Source organism: Rhinoraja longicauda, chromosome 12 (genome assembly GCF_053455715.1).
Source record: "Rhinoraja longicauda isolate Sanriku21f chromosome 12, sRhiLon1.1, whole genome shotgun sequence".
NCBI classification, from domain to species: Eukaryota; Metazoa; Chordata; class Chondrichthyes; order Rajiformes; family Arhynchobatidae; genus Rhinoraja; species Rhinoraja longicauda.
In genome coordinates, this window is record NC_135964.1 from 37,621,307 (window position 1) to 37,641,804 (window position 20,498).

The following is a 20,498-nucleotide window of genomic DNA, read 5'->3' on the forward strand; positions in this document are numbered from 1 at the left end:
AATAGTGTCAGATTAGGTAAAGGGGAAGTGCAATGAGACCTTGGTGTCCATGTACACCAGTCACTGAAAGTAAGCGTGCAGGTACAGTAGGCAGTGAAGAAAGCTAATGGCATGTTGGCCTTCACGAGAGGATTTGAGTACAGGAGCAAAGAAGTCCTTCTGCAGTTGTATAGGGCTCGGTGAGACCACATGTGGAGTATTGTGTGCAGTTTTGGTCTCCTAATTTGAGGACTTCCTTGCTATTGAGGCAGTGCAGCCTAGGTTCACGAGGTTAAACCCTGGGATGGAGGGACTGTCATTTGAGGAAAGATTAGAAAGACTAGGCTTGTATTCACTGGAGTTTAGAAGGATGAGAGGGGATCTTATACAGATGTATAAAATTATAAAAGGACTGGACAAGCTAGATGCAGGAAAAATGTTCCCCATGTTAGGAGAGTCCAGAACCAGGGGACAGTCTAAGAATAAAGGGAAGGTCATTTAAAACTGAGGTGAGAAGAAACTTTTTCACCCAGAGTTGTGAATTTGTGGAATTCTCTATCGCAGAAGGCAGGGGAGGCCAATTCACTGGATGAATTTAAAAGAGTTAGATAGAGCTCTAGGGGCTAGTGGAATCAAGGGATATGGGGAGAAGGCAGGCACAGGTTACTGATTGTAGATGATCAGCCATGATCACAATGACTGGCAGTGCTGCTCGAAAGGCCAAATGTCCTCCTCCTGCACCTATTTTCTATGGGATTGCATTTCCCAAAGCCCTAGGTATTTAGCATATTTTCATAGAACTCATTAATTCACATTAAAATATTTAACAATAACTACTGATCCAGAAAGCATTTTATTTTCCCTGCCCAACCTGCAAAGTTTGACGTTTTCAGTACAATAAAAATCACATTTCCTTAACAAAACAACCTCATAAGTAAACAGACAAGAAGCCTTTTCTTTAAATATATACAGCACAAGGCTTACAGATGAAGAAAACAATTCTAACATCTGAAAATACAGCAAGCTTTAACATTCAAATCCTGCACAGGATCTACATCTGCACCTGTGATTTACTGCTTGAAGTTCTTGAATTTATTTTGGCCATTAGGAGGGCAGTTCTCACAGGGAGAAAGGATAATCTTGATAAGTCAGCAATTATTTCACTACTTTGCTGCAGCAATGACCACAAAATATTTCAAAAGGCAGCTTGGATGTCCCAATAATCAAGAAATCATAGATAGTTTCTGGGATAGAAGAAATAACTGAAGGCAAATAATGGGATTAATGAAACATGGCAAGTATTATTTTTAAATAGGCCTTGGCCATTTAAAAAGCTTTCTTCAAACAGCCAGTCACTTGAAATAAATTGCTAATTTTACATTATTTTAATTCACTAACTGCTGCAAAGTTTAAAATATTCTGCCTGCTATCTAGTAAAATGAAAATCAAAGTAAAATGTGATCAAGAATCACAATGTTCAAAAATACTCCTGTATATTGTTTACTTTGAATGCAAGTGTGCAAATTGTATTTCTAACCTAGCTGTTTTTAGAATGTATAGGTAAATTACAAAGATGTTTTTCAACAATTTTATAAACTCACTTTTTCTCTCAGGCTAAATCAAAGAGCCCCATGAAAGCAAACTTGTGATAAAGTTTTGAAATAATCTATGCTCAGCAATGTACCACAGATAGTGATGTGTGGTTCAACACTCAACACATAGTAAGTTGGATAAGTTACACAAAAATCATGTTAGTGTTTGGTTAAGATCTCTAAACCTGAATTCCAACCTTCTAAGTTTAAGCAGTCAGTTCATTCTGCCAGTAAATGATGAAAACCAATAATGAAAATTTGAACCAATGCAGTTGGCCATAATGAAGCTCCTGTGCATAGCAGATGTACTGATTTAAAAAGAATGTACCTGAAAAAGCAATGTCACTTAACATTTTTGAACCGCTTCGAGCTTGATTGGATTAGAAAAGTTTTGATATAAAGTCGCTGAAAAAGCAAAATAAAATTGAAGTGCACCCTCACATTCTACCTCCTTTGATACTTCAACACCAGTCTGTTTGCTAAAAATTGAACGGAAGCAAATAAGAAATTACTGTGGCTTTGCAATCTATTTTTCCCTCCTCTCCTTGTTGTAGAGCTTGGCTACCTAACCCAAGCCTTGAGGGTGTACATGAATGTCTATTACACTTGCCTGCGTGTGTAATTTATACTCACGGTGCTGCTTTGGCCAGATATGGAAAAGGCTAGGTTTTCATTGGCCATGGAAAGGGCAGGTTTTAATTTTGTACCTATACTTTTTTTCCCCCCTCCACAGGTCCTAAGCAACCTTCCTTATTCAAGTCTCAACTGTAAGCTACTTCACAACTTCACCAGTTCCTTTCTAGGCTTGACATTGACACAAAGGGTTCATGACAATAATCATCTGAAATCCACTAAAGCACCTATCGATAATGGAGAGCTTTTGTTCAAAATTATTTCTCCAATTCCAACTGAAAAAATATAAATTTAAGATATTTTCCATCATATTCAAGTTACTCAATTTAGGGAAACTTCCATAGCAGCACAAATTTTACACTAAGGAATGTATTTTTTTCATCTGCCCGAGGGGAGTAGAGCACACTTGGATGTCACGAGGGGGAAAAAAGTTAATTTCCTTTCCCGCTCCGTCAGTTAATAGGAAATATTTCATGCAAAAAGATATGGCCTTTGCAAATCTCCAATATCAATTAAAGGCTCAATTCCTCACATGCAAGCCTGGTGGCAGGTTGGTCAGAGTGTATCACTCATTTGTCTGATATCTTCTTCATAAGACACCAACAATAGATTCTGCCAACCCTAAAGCCACTGAATAACGAGAATCTTTTGCTGATTTCTTAGCCTCCCTGCAAATTCTGAACCTATCACAATTTTACAACTAACATCTCAAATCAGGCTACAGTGCCCAAATTATCCAGTGCAACGTTGACTGCACAATCTCACTCAGACTATATTTAGTTGACAAAATGACCAATAGCATGGCTAACAGCAAGAACTGCTACATTCAGAAAAGTTATAGGTCTCCGAGGTCGCAGATAATGAAAATTAACGTAGCTGTGCTTTTGAATTAATGAGATATGAATAAACTTCCTAAAAAACTTGGATATTCTTACCTTTAAATGTAAAGAAGCAACTTTCTCAACAAAATTAATTTTGGACATCACAGTGAACCACTAGTTGTGCAAAATATTCCTTGCACTAACCGAGCCATTTACAGCATTAGTTTGGGTATAAGTCACTAAAATTATTTTTAACAAGAAAGATTATTGCATGAATAAAGCTGTCTAAATTTAATTATATTTACAGAATTCTGGACAGTGAGAAATGGAAACAATTGTCTATCGCCTCTAATATACAGGTTGTAAAGGGAAGATATATCTATTATTTGCCAATTACAGTGTTAAACACTTAAAATCAATCAAAAAAGAGTAGCAGATTTGGTGGAAAGCTTTTTTTCACTCGGCAAAAGTCTTGAAGGCCCAGTCTAATGACATTAGGATTGGAACATTACATAACCACTATGTACAAGTACTAAATCCATTTACAGCATTTAGGTTTGAGATAATGCAGCACTTTCCCTTGATTTTAAAAATATTTCTGATACATTTATACAACTGAAAAATAAGCTGACATGGAAGAAAGCAGAGTAAATCTCTGAATAAAGCGTGCCAGTGATCAACTTTGATAGGCTTTATGAAGGGCGAGTATAAAGATATGACTGGAATGCTTGATCTCAGACCATAAGGTGAAATGACAAAAAAAACAGAATAGAGCAAATGCCTAAATTTGCCAATCTTAGCAAAACAGCCAGAGCTCAGAAGATGAGTGTTCAATGGCTTGAATGATTTGAATTAACAATGGTAAATCTCCTAAGTAGACTAGATCGGTAACTCTATTCTTCCTTGTAATTTACTATTATCGCTGTTGTTCAACGCAACAAATTCTAAACTTTTCAATGCAATGGTTAGGATAATAAATGTTTCAGCAAAGTTATGGCCAACTGATTCAATTTCATTGGTAATTTTAATTTTTAATTGTAGCATTGAATTCCCAATATCACTGCCCTGCCAATTGTTTTGGTGCCTATTTTGCTGCATACATTTCTGATGGGAATAGGAATGACGATATTCACCATACTCTGAACAGGTATGTTAAATGCAAAGTTATTCATGTATTTTAAATTATGACCCCCCTATTGATAATAATCTGGATTAAGATTGGAACATGAATATGTGCATTTCTCCTGTGTCATTCCAATACTCAATGATTTCATGCCTATTTATGTTTATACACAACTTAGGAATGTATCACTAGCCCATCCTTTCTCTGGGAAGTAATGTTGCATTGTGAAATATAAATGCTAATAAGGGTAATTTTTAAATACTTGCACAATTAAAACAGCTCAAAACAAAAATGTTTTTCCCCAATCTGAAGCATAAAACTGTTCTCAAGAGCTCTGCAGTTAACAATCATGAACTTTTTAAACATTGTGAAAATTAAACTCTTCCTTGCTACTGTTATGTACTGATTTAAAGATATTTTAGTTTACAGCACTCCAAAACCAAATAGCACACTGTAACACTCTAAAAACAAATCCATGGTAGCTATGAAAAATGACAAAATCTAAATATCAACTTCTGGCAGAATATTCTGCCGTTTGTATCAATGTTTACTAAACACATTGCACTCGTTACAATTTATAGTGAGAAAGTTTTTAAGTGTACATTATACACCCATCATTGAATGGTTTCCATTTCAAAGCAATCTGAAGGGTTTTAAACATTTGTTAATCCCTACATTTCTATTCCATCTCTCAATTTTATTTAATTCTGGTCATTTAGTCATCATCTCCAAAATTCCGTAGTTGACTCTTCATTTTCCGTTCCCATAACCTCTGGTTGTCAGAAAACCCTTGTTTTCCTTTGTTGAAAGAATTGGGTCCTGCTGATGTTGGTGTTTCCCTGCACAGAGAGGATACAAATAACCAAATGGACCAACCTAGTAGTTTATAATGGATCACTTTAAAAGAACTTTGCTAAGTTTCCTACTTTAAATCATGCCAAACGAACATCAACATTATTTAAAAAATGCAAGAACTGTAAGTTGAACACCCCTCCCCATCTCGTTGAGAGTTGAGCACTCCCATAGCTATGAAAACTGTATGGATCTATGTAGAGTGAATCGTCAAGGCAATGTGCAAGCCCCTAGGAAGGGCTGTCAATTAGAGGACCGCAGCAGGTGGTGCAGTCACACAGTGCTGAGACACAAGGCTCAGGCAATCATTCCCAAATTCTGCTGAAAAGTAAAACCTAATTTCTTTCTAAAAAATTAACTGATTCTTTAATGATAATTTTTCAAGATGCTGGAGCCATCTATATATATATTATATTACTGAAGCTCTCATCTTGTTAGTTTGTTGGTTTGTCAGTTTGCTTGATCCCGAAATACAGCCAAAACGGTACACGATAGCATGACAATTTTAGGCCCACCTTACTCACCATTGTTCCGGGGTGGATTGGATGAAGTTTCATTCAAAGTGGTGTTATATTTTTAAAGTTATTGACATTTTATTTTAAAAAATTACTTTTCCATTTCTCTGGCCATCAGCCGCGTTCGACATTACAATGGGACCCTCTCGAGTGACGGCCGCCGGGGGCAGGAACTGCCAGAATGACGGCCAATGGGGGGGGGGGGGGGCTGAGCAGTCAAGCTGAAACCGTAATAAATGCGCCCCCCACCCCACCAGGAGGACCGGTGCCCATCCCACCGTGCCCTGTGCCTGACCTTCCTCCCGTGGTGCATCGCTGCGGCAGGTCAAGCAAGATGGCCTGGCCACTGAGCTGCCGCTGCAGGAGAGGTTTCCTCCCAATGGGTCCACAGCTCGCGATGGCCGCCCGGGGGCGAGGTGAGTGGCTCCCTCTCCCCTTCACGGATCGTCAGTTGGGGGAGGGTTACCGGGCCCGCAGGAGAAGCTTGCACCCAATGGGGGTTACCACGCCTGCAGGAGAGTTTTGGATCAGTTGGGGGAGGGTTGCTTGCAGGAGAAGTTTGCACCCAACGGGGGTTGCTGCGCCCGCAGGAGAGATTTGGACCCAATGGGTCCACGCCCGTCTAATAATCTTTCACAGTCCACCTCTTTGGTTCTGCGATTAAGAGAATATCTTAATTTATCTCAATGCAAGAAAAACCCCAACAACTATAACCCCTAAGACAGCTTCTTAGCAATATCAAACTGATAGACAACAATGTGTAACATGATGTAACATTGAGGATTGAATTATAAAAAATGAAATTTCTAAACCCTACCTTCCCATGTTCTTCATGCGCATTTTTGCTTCTGGGGGCATTTCTTCTGGTTCACTCTGTAAGCATGAAAATAGGTCCATTAAAATAATCTTCTTTACAAATGTTACGTTTCTTACCTGGATTGCCAGGAGCGTCAGAGGCCAAGAGCAGACCTGATTGATAAAATTAAGAGGCATACATGAGGAAGACAGTCAGAACTTTTTCCCCCCCAAGGTGAAAATGTCCAATGCTAGTGGGCACAGCTGTAAAGTCAGAGGGGGAAGTTTAAAAGGGATGTGTGGGGCTAGTTTCATTACAGAGTGGTAGGTGCCTGGAACGCATGGAGGAAGCAATTATGATTGTGACTTGTAAAAGGCTTTTAGATAGGTACATTAATATGTAAAGAATGGAGAAAAATAGACTGCATATTCGGCACAAACATCGTGGGCTGAAAGGCCTGTTCCTGTGTTGTTCTGCTATTAAGTCAATCCGTAAATTTTTATAAAGTTGCAAGAATTGAGTGTTCAAATTATTGACACAAAACTTCTAATCTTATAAATGACCCAAGTGAAATGCTGCACTCTTGCAGGATTCGTACAGTCCAATCTACTGGAATTTTTTGAGGATGTAACTAGAAAAATTGACAGGGGAGAGCCAGTGGATGTGGTGTACCTCGACTTTCAGAAAGCCTTCGACAAGGTCCCACATAGGAGATTGGTGGGCAAAATTAGAGCACATGGTATTGGAGGTAGGGTACTGACATGGATAGAAAGTTGGTTGACAGACAGAAAGCAAAGAGTGGGGATAAATGGGTCCCTTTCAGAATGGCAGGTAGTGACTAGTGGGGTACCGCAAGGCTCGGTGTTGGGACCGCAGCTATTTACAATATACATCAATGACTTGGATGATGGGATTAAAAGTACCATTAGCAAATTTGCCGATGATACAAAGCTAGGTGGCAGTGTGAACTGTGAGGAAGATGCTATGAGGTTGCAGGGTGACTTGGACAGGTTGTGTGAGTGGGCGGATGTATGGCAGATGCAGTTTAATGTGGATAAGTGTGAGGTTATCCACTTTGGTGGTAAGAATAGGAAGGCAGATTATTATTTGAATGGTGTCAAGTTAGGAAAAGGGGACGTACAACGTGATCTGGGTGTCTTAGTGCATCAGTCACTGAAAGGAAGCATGCAGGTACAGCAGGCAGTGAAGAAAGCCAATGGAATGTTGGCCTTCATAACAAGAGGAGTTGAGTATAGGAGCAAAGAGGGCCTTCTGCAGTTGTACAGGGCCCTAGTGAGACCGCACCTGGAGTACTGTGTGCAGTTTTGGTCTCCAAATTTGAGGAAGGATATTCTTGCTATTGAGGGCGTGCGGCGTAGGTTTACTAGGTTAATTCCCGGAATGGCGGGACTGTCATATGTTGAAAGACTGGAGCGACTAGGTTTGTATACACTGGAATTTAGAAGGATGAGAGGGGATCTTATCGAAACGTATAAGATTATTAAGGGGTTGGACATGTTAGAGGCAGGAAACATGTTCCCAATGTTGGGGGAGTCCAGAACCAGGGGCCACAGTTTAAGAATAAGGGGTAGGCCGTTTAGAACAGAGATGAGGAAAAACTTTTTTCGTCAGAGAGTTGTGAATCTGTGGAATTCTCTGCCTCAGAGGGCAGTGGAGGCCAATTCTCTGAATACATTCAAGAGAGAGCTAGATAGAGCTCTTAAGGATAGTGGAGTCAGGGGGTGTGGGGAGAAAGCAGGAATGGGGTACTGATTGAGAATGATCAGCCATGATCACATTGAATGGCGGTGCTGGCTCGAAGGGCCGAATGGCCTACTCCTGCACCTATTGTCTATTGTCTATTAATGAGGTCCACTATTTTTAAAACTAATCAGGCCCTGTAAGAAATCGATTCTGCTTAGTATGCCAATTGATCAATCAGCTTTAGCTCAATGAAAACAAAAGGTTTAAGCTCTTCTGGTATGAAATATTTTCATGAAAATGCTGGAAAGTGTACATATAACAAAAAAAACTTCACTGGTCATTTGGGAAATCCACTCCGGAATGAATTATGCCCCAAACAAGTACATTTAAATTTTTGAGTTTAAGAAAAAAAGAACCTTGAAGTATAACTTTAAAGTTGTCAACCAATTATGCTTTTTCTTTACCACAGACATCTAAATATAAAATCCGCTATGTTAGGTTCAGACATCAATTTAAAAATGAACCAGAGTGACCCATCTTCATATTGAATTGAATGGAAAATATTCTAGGGCAAATCAAAGCATCTCTCCCATGTGTTTCGATCAATATTTATCTATCCTCAGCATAAGTTGTTGAATTTGTTCCCAGTCACAGGATCTTATTCATATGAATCCACAGTATGACAATGAAATAAAAAAAGTTTCAACGAGTTGTTGTGAGACATATGCAGACATATATCCGAGCATATAGTGAGGTTAAATGAATAAGCTAGGATGGAATATAACATATAAATAAGTGTGAAAACGCACACCTCCAGATTCAGGGACAGTTTCTTCCCAGCTGTTATCAGGCAACTGAATCATCCTACCACAACCATAAAGCAGTGCTGAATTATTATCTACCTCCTTGATGACCCTTGGACAATCCTTGATTGGATTTTGCTGGCTTTACTTTGTACTAAACGTTATTCCCTTATCATGTATACACTGTAAATGGCTCGTTTGTAATCATGTATTGTCTTTTTGCTGACTGGATAGCACGCAACAAAAGCTTTTCACTATACCTCGGTACATGTGACAATAAACTAAACTGTATAAATATGAGGTCATTCATCTTGATATAACAAAGAGAAAAACAATGCTGAGAGATTTAAAGATAGTGATCTGAAAGATGTCATATATAAATCACTGAAGATAACATGCAGATGCAGCAGGCAAGTGGGAAGATAAATGAGATGCTGATCTTTATTGCAATATTTAAATAAAAGCGTATTAATGTTTTGCACCACTTATATAGACCACTGGTAAGATCATATGTACTACATTGTGTACAGGATTGATCACTTTACAAAAGAAATACATTATTTGGCAGAGGAGGTGGAACAGTATCAAAGATTTACTAGAATGATTTCTAGTATGTGGAGATAATAGACAATAGACAATAGGTGCAGGAGTAGGCCATTCGGCCCTTCAAGCCAGCACCACCATTCAATGTGATCATGGCTGATCATTCTTTATTGCTCAAAGAAAGATTGTGTGTTTAGAAGGAGGAATGTTCTCATTAAAACAGACATTTACAAGCTTCCACCTCGTCAACCAAATAATGTATTTCTTAAGTTTTCATTGTCACTCTCAATGATAAAGCATTGACCATTCTAGCCGGGAGGGCTGTGGAGATTCAGGTGTTGAGTATATTCAAAGCATACATCGGGAAGTTTTTTTTAGAAATGAAGCATATCAAAGTGCAGCTGAGGTAAAAGATCAGCCACAATTGTACTGAATGGTGAAGAAGGCAGCAGGGATTAAATGGCTATTTCTTGATTCTGTTTTTACATGAGCTCAAATAATAGAATCTGATTTCAACTTCAGTCCTAAGCCATGGAATACTTTTATTGGTACTGTGTGTGCTTCATTCCATTTCTGCGATTTTAAATAAGCTTCATTTATATAATTCTCTTACTTTCTCACACATATTTACAGGCTTGATGCCATTGTCTCACAATACAGAATTAGTTTGTTTTTTTACTTACATCATCATCTTCATTAAAGACTGCAGCAACTGAAGGCTTCTTTGGAGCCAGGACGGGTGGATTTTCTTTTGGTTTCTGGGGACATTAATAGAATTGACATGAATTAATGCTAGCATTTAGCTTTTATAGAAATTGGACACATTATAGTAAGACTATGGTAACCTCTGGTTACTGGCTCCTTTACCATTGGAAGCCGTTTCTCCTTATTAATCAAATCTGTAAATAATTTTGAACACTTCAATTTTTTGAACAAATGAAGTTTCCCTCTTCCAAAGAGGGTAACCTAGCTCAGTCATTCCTAATCATAATCAGTCATCCTGACACCAATTGAATAAAGTCCTTTTGCATCCTCTCTAAGATCCTGGCATTATTCACAAGATATGGCATAAAAATAGAAACATAGAAAATAGGTGCAGGAGTAGGCCATTCGGCCCTTCGAGCCAGCACCGCCAATCAATATGATCGTGGCTGATCATCCCAAATCAGTACCCTGTTCCTGATTTCTCCCCATATCCCTTGATTCTGTTAGCCCTCGGAGCTAGATCCAACTCTCTCTTGAATACTTGAAGTGGAGGCCAATTCTCTTGAATTGGCCTCCACTGCCTTCTGCGGCAGAGAATTCCAGATTCACAACTCTCTGGGTGAAAAGGTTTTTCCTCATCTCAGTCCTAAATGGCCTATCCCTTATTCTTACACTGTTATCCCTGGTTCTGGACTCCCCAACATCAGGAACATTTTTCCTGCATCTAATCTAGTCTGTCCAATCCATTAAGAATTTAATATTTTTCTATAAGATCCCCTCTCAACCTAAATACCAGTGAATACAAGTCCAGTCGATCCATTTTTTCTTCATATGTCAGTCCCACCATCCCAGGAATTAACCTTGTGAACCTACGCTGCACTCTCTCAATAACAAGAATGTCTTTCCTCAAATTAGACCAAAACTGCACACAATACGCCAGGTATGGTCTCACCAGGACCCTGTACAACTGCAGTAGGGCCTCCTTGTTCTGATACTCAAATCATCTCGCTATGAAGGCCAACATGCCATTTGCTTTCTTCATTGCCAGCTGTGCCTGCATGCTTACTTTCAGTGACTGGTGTACAAGGACAACCAAGTCTCATTGCACCCTTTTTCTAATTCAGATAATAATCTGCCTTCTTGTTCTTGCCACCAAATTGGATAACCTTCACATTTACTCACATTATACTGCATCTGCCATGCATCTGCCCACTCACCCAACCTATCCAAGTCACCCTGCAGCCTGATTGCATCCTCCTCGCAGTTCACTGTCACTTAGCTTTGTGTCATCCGCAAACTTGGAGATGTTACATTTAATTCCTTCGTCTAAATCGTTAATATATATATTGTAAATAACTGGGGTCCCAGCACTGAGCCTTGCGGCACCCCATTAAACACAAAACTCCAGTTGAGACCTATCCAGTTTATTTATGGTTCACCATAATATCCTTTGTTTATTCTATTACATATTTTCATAACAGCCTTCTCAATTTACCATGTAGCTTACTATTTCTGCATCCAATTCATACCCAGAAAGAATACTTATTAATTAACTGGATTAAGGCAATGACAGAACTGCCTGCAAGTTTGCAGGTAAAATTGTGTGGCAGTGATTGTACCCTAGGTGAGAAAAAGTACAATTAGATCTAGATGTAAAGAGAGAAATTGTAAATGCTGATGAATATGGATAAATGTGATGTTTAGCCCAAAGTAGTTCAGAAAATGAAAATCAAAAAAATATGAAATCCGCCATAGAGAGGGCTGAACAACATACATGCTAATGGTGAAAATTAACAGTGGAGGTGGGAAATTAAATTTCATATCTAGAGAGCAGGAAAGCAATGGGGTAAAAGTTATGCTACAGCTATATTAATTAAGTCCTGGCTGGACCACTTTAAAAAGAGCACAAGCGAGCCTTTGGATGGATATAATGGCCTTTGAGGAATGCAGAATAGTTTAATGAGATAGGTAAATTTCAATGTAAAGGAAGCAGGCAGAAACACAAATATGAAGTCCTCCATTTTGGAGTCATAGAGAGGGCTGAACAATGTACTTGCTAATGGTGAAAAGAAACAGTGGGGGTGGGACATTGGATTTAATATGTAGAAAATCAGAATACAATGAAGTAAAAGCTATGTTACAGCTATATTAATTAAGTCCTGGTTGGACCACTTTAAAAAAAGTATAAGCGAGCTTTTGGAAGGACATAATGGCCTTCGAGAAATGCAGAATAACTTTATGAGAATGATATAGGAACTTCAAGAGTTAAATTATAAACAGGCATTAGGCAAACATGTGGTGGAATTCCTTGATATTTTTAGGGGCTAATAGAGTGGTAGTCCAAAGCCAAAGGGTATTCGTCTAAAATCAGCCCTTTCAGAAAATGTTGAAAATTTCCACCCTACCTCAATCCACAACAACAAATCCGAATACTAACAATCTAACATTGAAGAATTCTACTAATGAGGGACAAATCATACATTGATGCTTTGAAGTTAGAACTTTCAAACTGGTCAGAATAGTCTTATTCTGCTATTTAATTAGCAACGTTTCATTATTATAATGACCAAACTTTATACTGTTTGCAACCTTACAATCTACCAAAAATCTGATTAAAATGCAAACTTGTGTTTTCATACTTTGTAAGAATATTAAGTGCAACATTGTGCGAATGATAACAAAATAAACCAAAAATATTCACATATATTCAACTCCATAATCCCGCTTAAAGCTATTAAGAATTTACAGCTTCAGAATCATGTTCAGGTAATAAAGTTATTATTGTAATGTTTTATCCTGATTTAACTGCTTACCTATTTTTGCTTTTTCTAAACTTTACGTTTATTACTAGAATTACCTTTTAAACTATGAATTGTTTAACGTCCAGGAACTGCACTGGTGAAGCTTTACTTAAAAGCATTAACAAACATTCTGGAGATTACTATATTCCAAAGCTAACGTGACTATTCTAAGAATACTTTGAACATTAACATCTTTTAAATTCTGCACTGTTCACATGCCTTAGAATAATTCCATTTAATTAGAAGAATATTAGAATATCAAAAAAGAATGACATTTTTGTCCTCAATATAATCTGTTAATATAGTTTTGACATTCAAAAGTGTTATTCTAATTTGCATTCTAAAGTCGTATTCTTCTAACAGAGTTATACAGATTTCAGTTTATGTTCCATTTGATTCTGAACTTTTGGCAAGGCATATCCCACGTTTCAAAGGTGCCACCCCATTTACTTCATTTAAATAAATTCAATGAATCTGCGATAAATATCCATTATCATTAGCTATCTTCCCAACACATTAAAAACAAAAATAAAATCACTACTTACATTTGCTCCTAATTTGATGGATATTGGGGCTGGCTTCTTTAAATTTATACTTCCTATCGAAAATCCAATTTTTGACACTTTTGCAGGAGTGGGTTTGTTGTTTGCATCCCCAGCAGCTGAGTCATCTTGATCTTTCTCATCAGCTGCTCTTTTCTCTGCATTTCGACTTGAACTTTCTCCTTCATTACTGGAAGAAACAGTCTTAGTTTTCACAGTTTTCTCTGCCTTCTCTTCTGGTCCTGGTGGAGTCGAAACAACTTACCAAGATGAGATACTTTTATCGAGCACTTTGACGATTGCAGCAACCTCAATAAGAATTTAAGGAGCTTCTGCGGCTGTGCACTGACTGAACCAGTAGTCTCTTCCACTGTTTGTCAGATATAGTAGATGCAGGCTCTGAGAAACCATTTCATAGATGGATAGACTATAAATTTCAGTTTCAGGGCAGGATTAATCCAGTGCTCCTGTTTCTTGGACCCCAGAAAAAATTCACAGGACCAAAACAGTACAGATTTTAGTAGACCAAAAGGTCCTCAGTGAGCATACATTCACCAAGTACTGTTCAATTTGTAGATTTTCTGATGTTACATTTTAAACCACGTTGGGGGAGAACACTTATGGCCACAATTGCAACATCCTAATATAACTGGCGACCAAATGCAATGCCAGAATAAACTGTAATTCCAAAAGAAACATTCATAAAAGGTAGCTATAGTTCCAGAGATTTAATTTTCTACATTTATGAACTTTGATCCTTATTTTTCCATTGTCCAACAGAATACACGTGTTCCAGTGATATTAAATTTAAAATAAGATAATTTTTTGAATCTCCAACAATTAATTTGAAATCTGATTTAGCCTATACTAATTCTAGAGGCAAAATTCAAAATAGTAAATAACAGTCAAAGACTTAAGATTCAGTGGTTTTACATATGTCAATTTACTATAATATAAAATTTTGTTTTAAAAGGTGATTACTTTCAATTTAATTCGAACTTTCTAGCTTAAAACAAATTCTTCCTTATTTTGCAGAAATATTTTTCAAGTTCAAATGCTTTGAATAAATGCACAGGCTTAAGGGCCTTACTTTTATTTGCCCCAATGTCATGTTTGACATTAAATACCCTCTGTTTCTCAACAAGACAACCAAGAGCCCAGCAAGCATCCTTTACTTTGGTGTGTTAATTAGCAGCCAGAAATGGATACAACATTGGACACTTAAAAACAAAGCATACAAAATACAACAAAAAATTTTTTGACTCTAATCCCCGACACTCCATTCACACTTAGATTCTTTCTGCAAGACTAATAGTATAAGACAATAATTTTTTTGATATGATATAAGAAAATTGTGACTTCCACAACAGATTACTGAAAGTTTTAAACAGAATATAATCTATGCTTTATTTGAAAAATAACTTCAAATTTGCACAACAAAAATATACTACAGCAAATCCAAAATTATGAATGTTGGAAATCTAAGAAAGCAACATTAAACGCTAAACTTATTCAGACTAGGTAGCAACTATGGGCAACTACCATTAAACAGAACTGGAAGTATAAATTAGCAGTCCTGATAAAAAAGTTACTGGTTTGCGAATAACTATTTGTTTCTGTGAGTAGACACAAAATGCTGGAGTAACTCAGCGGGTCAGGCAGCATCTAGGAGAGAAGGAATGGGAGACGATTCGGGTCAAGACTCTTCTTCAGACTGATGTCAGGGGAGGGGGCGGGACAAAGATAGGATGTAGTAGAAGAAGGGAAGACTAGTGGGAGAACTGGGAAGGGGGAAGGGAACGAGAGGGACAGAGGAACTATCTGAAGTTACGGAGACAGGAAGACTAGTGGGAGAACTGGAAAGGGGGAGGGGAAAGCGGAACTATCTGAAGTTACGGAGACAGGAAGACTAGTGGGAGAACTGGGAAGGGGGAGAGGGTGGGAGAACTGGGACGGGTGGGAGAACTGGGAAGGGGGAGGGGTGGGAGAACTGGGGGAGGTGTTTCTGTGAAGTGAACACTGCAATTTTCTCAAGCACATTGTACTAAAATTGAATATAACAAAACAATACCAAGATTGCTTTATAATACTAGGCTATTGTTCAAACAACACCAGTACCGATTTGGTCCTACTGGACATTTTGTGTTGCCAAAACATGAAATCACCAATGCATGCAATGAATATAGATTACAAAAATGGTACCAATTAAAAAAAACTACTGGACAAGTTAATAAGCCTGAAACCTGACAAATCCAAGGACTAATGATGTACATCCCAGAGTATTGAAAGAACTGACTATAGAAATGAAAGTTGCTCTGGTTATTATCTTGAAAAATGTAATTGATTTTGATTCCTGCAGATTGGAGGGTGGCAAATGTGACTCCGTCATTTAAAAAAGGGAGAGGAAACAAAGAACTTCCAAACTATTAGCCTGATTTCAGTAGTTGGAAATTGCTGGAACTACAATAAAGGACATTATGGGAAGGCACTTAAATAAATTGTGCAGAGTCAACATGGAGAAATTAGAAAGTGAGATTATGTCTGACTAATTTACTGGAGTTCTTTGAGATGTATCAGTAAAGTAGATGAGAGGGAACCAGAGGATGAGATATTTAGATTTTCAGAAGCTTAAAGTTACACACAGAAGCTTGGTAAACTAGTTTACAGCACATGGAAATTTGGTTCATCGTGGTAGAAAAGAGAGGGAATAAATGCGTCCTTCTTCGATTAGCAGGTTAAAAAAAAGGATCAGTACCAATTACTGTATTTACAATCCATATCAAAGATTTGAGTGAGGGGACCAAATTTAATACTTCCAAGTTTGTTAATGATACAAAACTAAATGGGATGTGAATGGTGAGACTGCAAACAGACTTCAAGGAATTATAGACAAGCTGAATAGGCAAAACATGGCAGGTTGAGTGCTGTGGAAAAATGTGAGATTACACTTTGATAGAAAATAGCAGAAATGTGGAGTCTTTTTTTAAATTGAGAGATTGGGAAATATTTATTTCAAAGGGACTCGGGTGTCCTTGTACATAAGAAATTGTGGACAAACGTGCAGCTGCAGCAGGCAATTAGGAAGGCAAATTATATATTGACCTTTACTACAAGATTTTTTCAGTACAACAATAAAGGTGAAATTCTTGTACTGAAATCCTAGTTATACAAGGCCTGATGAAGCTAGACCTAGAATACCGAGTACAATTTTGGTCGTCTCACCATTCAAAAAAGTAATGCATTTGCTGTAGGGAGAGTGCAGCGAAGGTTCAGCAGACTGGTTCTTGGCATGCCAGGTCTGTCATAAGGTCACAAGGAAAAGGGTACAATTAGGCTATTTGGCCCATCAAGTCTACTCCGTCATTCAATCATGGCTGCCTGCCTCCTAACCCTTCCCATTTAGTTCTCCCTCCTAACCCTTCTCCTGCCTTCTCCCCATAACCTCTGACACCTGTACTAATCAAGAATCTATCTATCTCTGCCTTAAAAATATCCACTGAATTGGCAAAGAATTCCACAAATTCATCACCCTCTGACTAAATAAATTTCTCATCTCCTGCCTAAAAGAACGTCTTTTAATTCTGAGGCTATGACCTCTAGTCCTAGACCCTCCCACTAGTGGAAACATCCTCTCCACATCCACGCCTTTCACTATTCTGTATGTTTCAATTAGGTACCCCCTCATTCTTCTAAAATCCAGCGAGTGCCGGCCCAGTGCCGACAATAACTCATCATAGGTTAACACACTAATTGCTGGGATCATTCTTGTAAACCTCATCTGGACCCGCTCCAGAGCCAGCACATCCTTCCTCAGATATGGTGCCCAAAATTGCTCACAATATTCCAAATGCAGCCTTACCAGCAGTGCCTATAGAGCCTCAACATTGCATCTCTGTTTTTGATTTTTTTAGATTTCTCTTAAAATAAATGCTAACATTGAGTTTGCTTTCTTTACTACCGATTCGACTTGCAGAATAACGTTTGGGAGATTCTGCACCATTACTCCCAAGTCCCTTTGCACCTCCGATTTCTGGAATCTCACCCCATTTAGAAAACAGTAAACACCTTTATTCCTACTACCAAAATGCATGACCACACTTTGCTACACTATATCCCATCTGCCACTTCTCTGCCAAGTCCAAGTCCTTCTGCAGAGTCCCTGCTTTCTCTACACTACCGGCCCCTCCACCTAATTTCGTATCATCCGCAAACTTTGCCACAAAGCCTTCAATCCCCTCATCGTAATCATGTGAATGTCATGAGAAGTGAGATTGAGTCAGATAGATCTCTATCAGATAGAGTCATAGAGTGATACAGTGTGGAAACAGGCCCATCGGCCCAACTCACCCACACCAGCCAACAATGTCTCAGTTACACTTGTCCCACTTGCTTGCGCTTGGTCCATATCTCTCCAAACCTGTCCGATCCACGTACCTGTCCAACTGTTTCTTAAATGATGGGATAGTCCCAGCCTCAACTACCTCCTCTGGCAGCTTGTTCCATACACCCACCACCCTTTGTGTGAAAATGTTACTCCTCAGATTCCTGTTAAATCTTTCCCCTTCTCCTTTAACATATGTCCTTGATTCCCCGACTCTGGGCAAATGACTCTGTGCATCTATTCCTCTCACAATTTTGTATCCCTCTACAAGATCTCCCCTCATCCTCCTGTGGTCCATGGAATAGAGGTCCAGCCTACTCAAACTCTCCCTATTGCTCACACCCTCTAGTCCTGGCAACATCCTCGTAAATATTTTCTGAACCCTTTCAAGCTTGACAATATCTTTCCTATAACATGGTGCCTAGTCCTGAACACAATATTATAAATGCAGTCTCACCAACGTCTTATACAACTGCAACATGACCTCCCAACTTCTATACTCAATAATCTGACTGATGACGGTCAAAGTGCCAAAAGCCTTTTTGACCACCTTATCTACCTGCGACTCGACCTTCAAGGAACCATGCACCTGTACTCCTAGATCCCTCTGCTCAACAACACTACCCAGAGGCCTACCATTTACTATGTGGGTCCTGCCCTTGTTCGACATCCCAAAATGCAACATCTCACATTTCTCTGTATTAAATTCCATCAGCCATTCCTCCGCCCACCTGGCCAATCGATTCAGATCCTGCTGCAATCGTTCACAACCATCTTCACTATCTGCAAACCACTAACTTTTGATTCATCAGCAAACTTGCTAACCTTGCCCTGTATGTTCTCATCCAAATCACTGATGTAGATGACAAACAGTAACGGGCCCAGCACCGAACCCTGAGGCATATCACTAGTCAGGCATTCAGTCTGAGAAGCAACCTTCCACCATTACCCTCTGCTTCCTTCCATGGAGCTAATTTGCTTTCCATTCATCTTCAGAGATTAGAAGAATGAGAAGTAACCTCATTGAAACATACCAAATTCTTAAGCGGGTCCTTCAGAGGGTACATGCACGGAGAACATTTCCCAGAACTGAGTTCTCTAGAACTTGGGAGTCATTATTCAGGAGTACAGGTGGCCATTTTGGATTTGATTGAGAAATTTCTTCACCAGGCAGTGACAAATCTTCGGAATTTTCTCCCTTTGAGTTGAGTTGATTACATTCAAGTCAGAATAACATCTGTATATTAAAGGATTCAAGGGATGTAGGTGGGGATAGAGCTCAAAAATACCCATGGGGGAAAAAATAGCTGAAATCTTGTTGAATGGCAGTGCAAATTCAAGAGGCCAAATGGCCTCTTCCTGTTCCTATTTATTTTCTCACAATGTTTACAGTGCAAGATTAAAAAATTAAATGTTTTATTTGGTGAGAAGTTAATTTGTTCATTAATAATTTTAGTATGACCAGGGCAATGCCATGTACAAAATTACTATGCTAAGAAAACTAGGGCATACTTTCATAACAATTAAATAATTAAGATGTTTCTATTCAACAAAGCAGTTTAACACAAATTAGAACCAAATCAAAAACAATAAAAAGAGAAAAAAAAATCCAAATCAAGACATTAAGTAGGAAAATCAGATTAGAAAGACAGCATGAGTAGGTCTTCTGGCCCTCTGAGCATTGTCTGATTAAGATCATGGCTGAAATTATTGAACGGTATTACAATGAATAATTTGAATTACAATTAAACATATCTTGAAGGTATTTATAAAAATGTGAAATAACTCAACAGGTCAGGCAGCATCTCAGGAGAGAAGGAATGGGTGATATTTTGGGTCGAGACCTTTCTTCAGACTGATATTAAACATATCTTAACTTATAGTCAGAGGGCTGCACTTTACACCACACTAAAAGGAATGGTCGTAGTCAGTTGCTGCATTTCTTTTGGAAAAAAAATTAGAATAGACATCAGACCTGCCATTAAATGTGCAGCAGAAATTATATCAAGCACCAAATATGTAAATAAAATTTAAATGCTGTTTTTTTATTCATTCTTGGGTTCGATAAATTTTCACTCGAACCCCAACATCTTGGTTTGAGGGATTTAACTTTATTTTATAATAGATCTGGACATATTGACAAGGTCAGAATCAGTCCCTGAACTGGGTCATTTCGGGGTAGTTTGAGTCAAAGAAAGCTCAATCATTGAAGATCTAAAGTTCGCGGATAGCAGAGGCCTCCTAACGTTAACAGAATTGCTTTCCTCAACATAATCCCATTAAATGATTTAAAATTGAAAGGCGAGTTTTTAAAGTCAACATTGCAAATTAGACGAGTTTGTTGTTGCGTAAAACAGTTTTAGCCTCTGAGCCCGCTCGAGGCCCGCCTGCTCCCCCTCCCGCACCGGCTGCAGAGCCGCCTCCATCGGGCGTTAAGGGCTTTGTAAACGATTTTCTTTCCTTCGCTAACGCGGTAGTGTGTGTGTATGTAATATTGAACATCCTGCCGCGCTCTGTGGGGTAAAAGATTACGAACCGGCACCGTCATCTTGCAGCTTCTCCTGCTCCAAGCTCGTTTGCTCCGCCATTTTCAATCAACTTAAAACCGCCTGCAACGCACTGGGAGCGGGCGCAGATGTCACTTCCTGGCGCCATGGCATTGTAGGTGCGCTGCTGACGGCGCGCCATTGAAACGCCGCCAGTTTGCT

The 20,498-nt window shown here is 38.8% G+C and overlaps 1 protein-coding gene across 1 annotated transcript; it reads right to left on the reverse strand.

Annotated features, from left to right (window-relative positions):
- Positions 1-819: 819 nt before the first annotated feature.
- Positions 820-20,481, reverse strand: pcnp (PEST proteolytic signal containing nuclear protein). Its single transcript, XM_078409508.1, has 5 exons — positions 20,327-20,481; positions 13,413-13,651; positions 10,045-10,119; positions 6,333-6,388; positions 820-4,987 (listed from the first exon to the last, which is right to left on the reverse strand). Exons 1-5 carry the CDS (start codon positions 20,376-20,378, stop codon positions 4,864-4,866), a joined length of 546 nt encoding a protein of 181 aa, XP_078265634.1. The 5' UTR covers positions 20,379-20,481; the 3' UTR covers positions 820-4,863.
- Positions 20,482-20,498: the final 17 nt, after the last annotated feature.